The sequence below is a fragment of the Procambarus clarkii genome, chromosome 23 (assembly GCF_040958095.1).
Source record: "Procambarus clarkii isolate CNS0578487 chromosome 23, FALCON_Pclarkii_2.0, whole genome shotgun sequence".
NCBI lineage: Eukaryota > Metazoa > Arthropoda > Malacostraca > Decapoda > Cambaridae > Procambarus > Procambarus clarkii.
Genome location: NC_091172.1, coordinates 21,929,026 through 21,937,855, shown reverse-complemented (window position 1 = coordinate 21,937,855; position 8,830 = coordinate 21,929,026). Strand labels below are relative to the sequence as shown.

The following is an 8,830-nucleotide window of genomic DNA, read 5'->3' as shown; positions in this document are numbered from 1 at the left end:
GTTGTGGTGACAGCAGTGTGAAAGGTCTGCGGGCAGCAGAGTACCACAGCCAGCAGTTACTCTGGAACACTAAGACTCACTGAGACTTGTGTGTAGTAGCCCCAGAGTCTCAGTGAGGAGAATAAGACGCCAGAACCCAGCATGACTCCAGCCATGAGACCCCCGCGGTCGGCTCAGACACCACCTCCATGTATTATGTGACTCGGTAAAGTAAAACATGGTTGTGTAGACCTGAACCATCACCAGCACATCTCAGTGAACTGTGCTCATCTTTTTGCCTTCAGCTTGCTCAATGAACTGGTCTAGTCAGACTGGAAATTTTTATCTCCGCACAGAGGTGGCCTATATCACGACCTGTCCTCGGGCTATGCTCGTCCAAGCTGTGCCCGACCCCAAGGAGGCAGTCTGAAGTGTAAACGTACTTTGTCACCCAACACAGCCCCGCGCTCATAAACAAAAGCCAATTGCTCGGTGGTCCAGCAACCAAACTCCCTATTTAGAAATGAAAAATACTCTACACACGACTCGCAAGAGATGACGTTCGACCATTTTCGAACAGTGCCTCGCTACCGACCTCTGTTCGAATCCCAACTCCATAAATGCTTCACCCACGTGCTACAAGTACAAATCATTGCTAACAGAACCAAAGCACCTACCCTAGGCTTCGCCATAAACCAAATTCTAATATATATTAATTTAAATTTGAGAAAATACAAATCTTGAATACGCAGTAAGTTAGTGAATGTGTTCTTGGGTCCGCCTGCCTCCTGGACGAGCAGGACCTCACCTCGTATTGCTCTACACTATGTGTCTAAATATAATATACACGAGCAATGGTATGTGACGCAGACACCAACGAGTGTGTGTGGCAGACAGGAGTGAGAGACAGTGGCAGACAGAAGTGAGAGAGTGTGGCAGACAGGAGTGAGAGACAGTGGCAGACAGAAGTGAGTGTGGCAGACAGGAGCGAGAGAGTGTGGCAGACAGGAGTGAGAGACAGTGGCAGACAGAAGTGAGAGAGTGTGGCAGACAGGAGTGAGAGACAGTGGCAGACAGAAGTGAGGGAGTGTGGCAGACAGGAGCGAGAGTGTGGCAGACAGGAGCGAGAGAGAGTGTGGCAGACAGGAGCGAGAGAGAGTGTGGCAGACAGGAGCGAGAGAGAGTGTGGCAGACAGGAGCGAGAGAGAGAGAGTGGCAGACAGGAGCGAGAGAGAGAGTGACAGACAGGAGCGAGAGAGAGAGAGTGGCAGACAGGAGCGAGAGAGAGTGTGGCAGACAGGAGTGAGAGAGAGATTGGCAGACAGGAGTGAGAGTGACAGACAGGAGCGAGAGAGAGAGAGTGGCAGACAGGAGCGAGAGAGGGAGAGAGTGACAGACAGGAGCGAGAGAGAGAGTGGCAGACAGGAGTAACAAAATAAACATTAAGTAAGAGCAGTAAGGTCAGGTAGACAATAAAGATTTTATGTGAGAAATCTGTGTCGAGGAATAAAGCAGTGCCGGCGATAATGTGTGAGAGAAAGTAAAGTGTTTGGAGCAGTAAGGCGAGGTGACGCTGGCACCCAGTAACGTGTGTCCGCGTGTACCAGGCTGTATAGTGATAGGGGCAGGTGTTGAGTGCCACTTGGACCTGCAGGAGGAGAGTGGCAGCAGGTGTTGAGTGGCACTTGGACCTGCAGGAGGAGAGTGGCAGCAGGTGTTGAGTGGCACTTGGACCTGCAGGAGGAGAGTGGCAGCAGGTGTTGAGTGGCACTTGGACCTGCAGGAGGAGAGCAGGTGTTGTGATCTTGCAGTACACTTTAAGAACCACACCTGCTACTACAGGTGTATACCACCATGGGATCACTCAAGGGAGGGTGCACAGTGCCCATGGTAGCTACTCACGGAGCTACACATCACTAGCGGGGGGGGAAGGGGGAACTGCCCGACAGTTAAAGGAAAGCATCACGCTAACTTCAACGAAACAAAAAGTCATGAGACAGGGGCCAGTGAAGAGGATACAGAGTAGACAGGGGCCCCCCCATAGTGGACGGGAATTCCCGTCGGAGGAAACTGGGGTCTTACGCAAATGTGGTGAACTACAGGATGGTGTTGGTGATCTGTGACAAGCTGCAGGCTGTCATGGTGAGGACAGTTGTGTGTGTATACACCTCCATATTGTGTATAAAGAGGTTTACATTCATTTCTATAAACAACACTAGATTGGGTATCCGGGTCGACCTGTTCTTTCCGTACCTCTCTCTGTCTGTCCTTGTCTTCGAATCTGTCTCTGTCTGTCTGTTTGTCTCTGGCTGTTACTCTGCACTCTCTACGTCACTGTCTCTTTCACTGTGTCATTGTTTTCTTCTTCTCTTTGTTTACACAGGTGGGTACAGGAGTAGACGCTCTCTAACTCCTGTTAGAGAGCCTCTCAGCCTAACTAACTCCAGTTAGTTAGGCTGAGAGCGTTCCCTTCCTCTACCTCAGGGTAAGCCTTACTCTACTAGTCTTGCCCTGGAACACAACCTGCCAATTAGTTTTACTCCCAGGTCCCCAATTACTGATGGTTGAACGGCTATGGATTGGTTCCCAGTCAATCTTCCCCGGTTTTTGTCATGGGACGAGTGAGAGCGTCTGTATCATGTGTGCTGTGTTATGTGTGGGTTGTTGTGTGCGTGTGCGTGTGTGTTTGCGTGAGTATGCGTGCGTTTGTGTATCTAACTACTGAACACCCCACAGACATTCTAATCTATAGATTCAGATATAACAGTAACTATAGTTACTTGGGACTTAGTCACCTGTTGGAGGGGAGGTTGCGTCCCGGGGGGAGTCGTTATCCAGGGGACCTTAATATGCCATTCTGTATTATAAACACTGCTTATTTAGGACAGGTTAACGTAGCATTTTAAAAGCACTACAATCACATTATGTGGCTAATTGTTTAATAAATCACTGAACTATATGTTTAACACATCTCTCACCCTGTCCATGGAGGACGGAAGAAAATGTATATATGCTGGTTTGCATTGCTAATGTGTGGCCACGTCTGTGGTAGAAAATAATAATAATTCAAACAAAATCTGTTGTTGATTGTGCAAGTGTGTTGCTCGTACGTCTGGCAGCTGAGTACACGGAGCGAGGAGGCCAGTACACAGAGCGAGGAGGTCAGTACACAGAGCGAGGAGGTCAGTACACAGAGCGAGGAGGTCAGTACACAGAGCGAGGAGGTCAGTACACAGAGCGAGGAGGTCAGTACACGGAGCGAGGAGGTCAGTACACGGAGCGAGGAGGTCAGTACACGGAGCGAGGAGGTCAGTACACAGAGCGAGGAGGTCAGTACACAGAGCGAGGAGGTCAGTACACAGAGGGAGGAGGTCAGTACACAGAGGGAGGAGGTCAGTACACAGAGCGAGGAGGTCAGTACACGGAGTGAGGAGGTCAGTACACAGAGCGAGGAGGTCAGTACACAGAGCGAGGAGGTCAGTACACAGAGCGAGGAGGTCAGTACACAGAGCGAGGAGGTCAGTACACAGAGCGAGGAGGTCAGTACACAGAGGGAGGAGGTCAGTACACAGAGGGAGGAGGTCAGTACACGGAGTGAGGAGGTCAGTACACAGAGGGAGGAGGTCAGTACACAGAGCGAGGAGGTCAGTACACAGAGCGAGGAGGTCAGTACACGGAGTGAGGAGGTCAGTACACAGAGCGAGGAGGTCAGTACACAGAGGGAGGAGGTCAGTACACAGAGGGAGGAGGTCAGTACACGGAGTGAGGAGGTCAGTACACCGAGGGAGGAGGTCAGTACACAGCGCGAGGAGGTCAGTACACAGAGCGAGGAGGTCAGTACACAGAGCGAGGAGGTCAGTACACGGAGCGAGGAGGTCAGTACACGGAGCGAGGAGGTCAGTACACGGAGCGAGGAGGTCAGTACACAGAGCGAGGAGGTCAGTACACAGAGCGAGGAGGTCAGTACACAGAGGGAGGAGGTCAGTACACAGAGGGAGGAGGTCAGTACACAGAGCGAGGAGGTCAGTACACAGAGCGAGGAGGTCAGTACACAGAGCGAGGAGGTCAGTACACAGAGCGAGGAGGTCAGTACACAGAGCGAGGAGGTCAGTACACAGAGCGAGGAGGTCAGTACACAGAGCGAGGAGGTCAGTACACAGAGGGAGGAGGTCAGTACACAGAGGGAGGAGGTCAGTACACGGAGTGAGGAGGTCAGTACACAGAGGGAGGAGGTCAGTACACAGAGCGAGGAGGTCAGTACACAGAGCGAGGAGGTCAGTACACGGAGTGAGGAGGTCAGTACACAGAGCGAGGAGGTCAGTACACAGAGGGAGGAGGTCAGTACACAGAGGGAGGAGGTCAGTACACGGAGTGAGGAGGTCAGTACACAGAGGGAGGAGGTCAGTACACAGAGCGAGGAGGTCAGTACACAGAGCGAGGAGGTCAGTACACAGAGCGAGGAGGTCAGTACACAGAGCGAGGAGGTCAGTACACAGAGCGAGGAGGTCAGTACACAGAGCGAGGAGGTCAGTACACAGAGGGAGGAGGTCAGTACACAGAGGGAGGAGGTCAGTACACGGAGTGAGGAGGTCAGTACACAGAGGGAGGAGGTCAGTACACAGAGCGAGGAGGTCAGTACACAGAGCGAGGAGGTCAGTACACAGAGCGAGGAGATCAGTACACAGAGCGAGGAGGTCAGTACACAGAGTGAGGAGGTCAGTACACAGAGCGAGGAGGTCAGTACACGGAGCGAGGAGGTCAGTACACAGAGCGAGGAGGTCAGTACACGGAGCGAGGAGGTCAGTACACAGAGCGAGGAGGTCAGTACACAGAGCGAGGAGGTCAGTACACAGAGCGAGGAGGCCAGTACACGGAACGAGGAGGTCAGTACACAGAGACCGTTCTCTGGTTTCCTCCACAGTAAAAACTGCAGAAGGTTTCACACTGACCAGAAGCCTCATAACCTGACCTACCCAAGCTGATAATCATTAGGCCTACGGAAAGTCAACACTGCGTCGATTTTTAATTTCCCTAAAACACAGTATTTTCTACGTCGGGGTCAAGGCCTGGTGAGACGAGGGACCCCTGAGGTCTGGAGACCAAGATGAGGAGTCATCAGTCATTTACAACTATTGAACCATTAAAGTCATTGAAGCAGTACGAGGTTGTTTACAACAATGATAACCTCGGGTTGTGGAGTTTGCCAGCTCTAACTAATTGTAAATGTAAACAAGACTGGCATGACTGAGGAAAGATGTACAGGCTTCTGTAAATGGTTAACGAGTCCTGGTCTTGGTCACCAGGCAATTAACTTTGGCTTTATTATGCACCCTATACCCATCCCGTGGGCGGTAGTGGAAAGGGGTTACAGAGGCACATAATGGGCTCAGGGACTGAACCCCATAGTCCGTGTAGCTCAGCAAGTGACAGTCTTGTGAAGCTGTACACAGAGCTTCACCTCACAGCCACTCCAGTAACTCCAGTCACTAGAGTGACTGAGAGTGTGTGGGGGGGGGGGGGGCAGCCACCCCCTTTGTGGTGAGGTAGTGAAGGGAGAGTTGATAGTGTTGGAGAGTCTTGCGGTGAGAGGAGGAGGGAATGTCTCAGCCAGGGTGGAGTGTGAGAATTCCACTTAGCAATGAGACACATTGAGGTTTGTGGGGTATGAGTGAGAGAAGGACTCACAGACACAAGTCCACAGCAGACACAGAAGCATCGTCTGTGTTGCATAGCTGAGAACGTGGCCGGACTTGGAAGGGGTCTCGGGGACACTGAGTGTGCACCTCCACTCGCACAAAGTGAACTTGAACAACTTTGTTATCGCTATAAAATCGGGTTAATGGAAGCAAGTTATATATTCTGAGTGACGGAACACTAGTCCGTGTGTTTGTCAAGCTCAGTGTCCATGGTGCTTAGGTCCCCCTACCCCCTCCCCCTCCCCCTCCCCCTCCCCCTCCCCCCCTTATGGTTAACTTTTCCATAGCTACTAACTAGTCTTATTGTATTAAAGAGAGATATTCAGAGATGGGTCACCCTGTATGTGTTTGGTAACACCCTACACACACAACACCTGTTTGGGCACTTTAACCTACACACACAACACCTGTTTGGGCACTTTAACCTACACACACAACACCTGTTTGGACACTTTAACCTACACACACAACACCTGTTTGGACACTTTAACCTACACACACAACACCTGTTTGGGCACTTTAACCTACATATACAACACCTGTTTGGGCACTTTAACCTACACATACAACACCTGTTTGGGCACTTTAACCTACACATAAAACACCTGTTTGGTGTGCAAGGTAAATTGATGTTACCAACAACTGACCCAAGTTGTGGTTAGGTTACTTTCAAGCTGGTTAAAGGCTTCAATCGTGTCAGGAACAGCTGATAAAGCCTATTGTGGAGTGATTAATGTTAATGATTAATGTTGATGATTAAATCACCCAAGATGACTTAATCATGGGTGCTGGCCTTGAGGACCCACGTTCGAGGCTCGGAAGATAGATACCTGCAGAGGCTGGCAGTTCCTGATCCACGTAACATTATTTCCAGAAATAATATTTTATTAAATAGACTTAAAATATTAGGATCTTTGAAGTGATATTCCTATGATCAATATTCCTTTCATAGAGCTTGTCTGTGGGGGTGGGCGGTTCGAGTCTCCTAGTACCCAAGTGAATTAAATTGTTTTAGCGATTTATAGTGAATTTTCCAGTGGAATTATCTGTTAAAAATGTGTTGTTGTTTTTTCAGTTGTTATATATTATAGGAGAGTGTGTGAGTGAGTGTGTGCTGCGTGTATGGTCATTACTACAAGCTCTAGGTATCAAATTGTGCTCAGTCATCCGTAATGGTCCAGTTATTAGGCAGTGTTCCCTCATATTAATACTGATGACTTTGTAGTGAGCTGGTGATGCTGGAGGTGTATCAGTGGAGTGACACTTAAGTGGTTTATTATTATTATTATTATTATTATTATTATTATTATTATTATTATTATTATTATTATTTTCTACCACAGACGTGGCCAAACAATTACAATGCTAACCAGCATATATACATTTTCTTCTGTCCTCCATGGACAGGGTGAGAGAAGTGTTAAAGTGGCGTGTCATGCAGCCCCGTTCTCTTCACTTACCACTTCAAAAGATCCAAAGATTCAGCCTATTTTTTTTTCAGGGATATTCATGCGCTGGCCCTAAGCCTCTGGCACTTAATAGGTTGAATTTGTGACTTTGGTTACAACGTCAAAAACGCGACCTGTTAGCTGAGAGAACGGGTTGCTGGGTCACGACCAGCCAGCTTGGTTACATAGGGAGCCGGTCGGCCGAGCGAACCGGCTGAACTTGTGATCAGGTGGTCCCGGGTTAGATCCCGGGCGCCGGCGAGAAACAATGGGCAGAGTTTCTTTCACCCTATGCCCCTGTTACCTAGCAGTAAAAATAGGTACCTGGGTGTTAGTCAGCTGTCACGGGCTGCCTCCTGGGGGTGGAGGCCTGGTCGAGGACCGGGCCGCGGGGACACTAAAGCCCCGAAATCAACTCAAGATAACCTCAAGATAGCCACAACCAACTATGTGGTAACACCACCTGTTACCAAGACTGTTATTTGTATTTTTATTGTTAATGTTTTTATCTTCAAATGTAGACACAATGGATGACTGGAGCTTCGTTAATACTTGCACTGTTGTGATCAATTTATCTTAAACATCAAACAAATTAAGAAAACAGAAGCATTTGGCAATCGGCTGGAGTCGCCGTTTTGGATATTTCCATATTACCGTTATTTTTAGCCAGCAAATATATTTTAATCCCGAAGAGTAAAGTTTAACTCTGAGGTTCCATTCACCTGGGCTCTAGGAGACTCGAACCCTGGACCCCAAAAGCTCTATCGACCGAGCTATTACAACACTGAGTGGGCACCACCCTGCGGTATATATAAACTAAATCTTTTTACAAGTTTTCCCCCCCATGATTCTCAAGAAATAATTACTTAAACCGCCAAAGCCTAACGACTTTTGTAGTCGTTATCTAAAAATGCAACACAAACGCATTATGTTTATTAAATTCAAATGTAATTATTTTAAATTCAAATGTAATTATTTTAAATTCAAATGTAATTATTTTAAATTCAAATGTAATTATATTAATTTCAAATGTAATTATTTGCCAAAAATAAAGCAATGAGGCGCACAAGTCTTTGTTTCCTGGGCGCCAATCTCGGCCATAGCCATACACTTTTAGAAATGTCTATTCTGAGTTTGCCGCGGCGCGCGCCCTCCCCAGCCCACGACGACGCGCCAAAAACAAGTGACAGTCGCTACAAACCCCGCCAAAATAACTCCATCTATTGGGCACTTGAGGCGGCGCCACCTATATGGACGGGCACTCACGGCCTCTCATATAGGCCTACGCTCAAGGTCATTTCGCTCCGATGAGTATTACGAGGGAAAAGAATAATTCTGAGTACATGTGTATAGAGTTTTCAGAAATTACGGTGCTAATTTCTGCTTCACTCTGTCTTACCTCTGTGTGTGTGTGTGTGTGCGTGTGTGTGTGTGTGTGTGTGTGTGTGTGTGTGTGTGTGTGTGTGTGTGTGTGTGTGTGTGTGTGTGTGTGTGTGTGTGTGTGTGTGTGTGTGTGTGTGTGTGTGTGTCGGGGACTAGACTTGTTTTCTAAAAAAGTGCCGGACCAACCGGGCTGTGGCGGGTATGTGGGCCTGCGGGCCGCTCCAAGCAACAGCCTGGTGGACCAAACTCTCACAAGTCAGCCTCGGGCTTGGGGAGTAGAAGAACTCCCAGAACCCCATCAAGAATGTATTGCCGCTCCTTTTC

At 48.8% G+C, this 8,830-nt stretch overlaps 1 protein-coding gene across 1 annotated transcript in view; it reads left to right on the top strand.

Moving 5' to 3' along the window:
* The window catches only part of LOC138367764 (golgin subfamily A member 6-like protein 22), a 13,603-nt gene extending 8,642 nt beyond the window's left edge, over positions 1-4,961 (top strand). The window contains exon 2 of the mRNA XM_069329718.1: positions 3,099-4,961. Within this exon, the coding sequence (XP_069185819.1) occupies positions 3,099-4,961 (1,863 nt within the window). The remainder of the gene's footprint in view (positions 1-3,098) is intronic.
* The last annotated feature ends 3,869 nt before the right edge of the window (positions 4,962-8,830 follow it).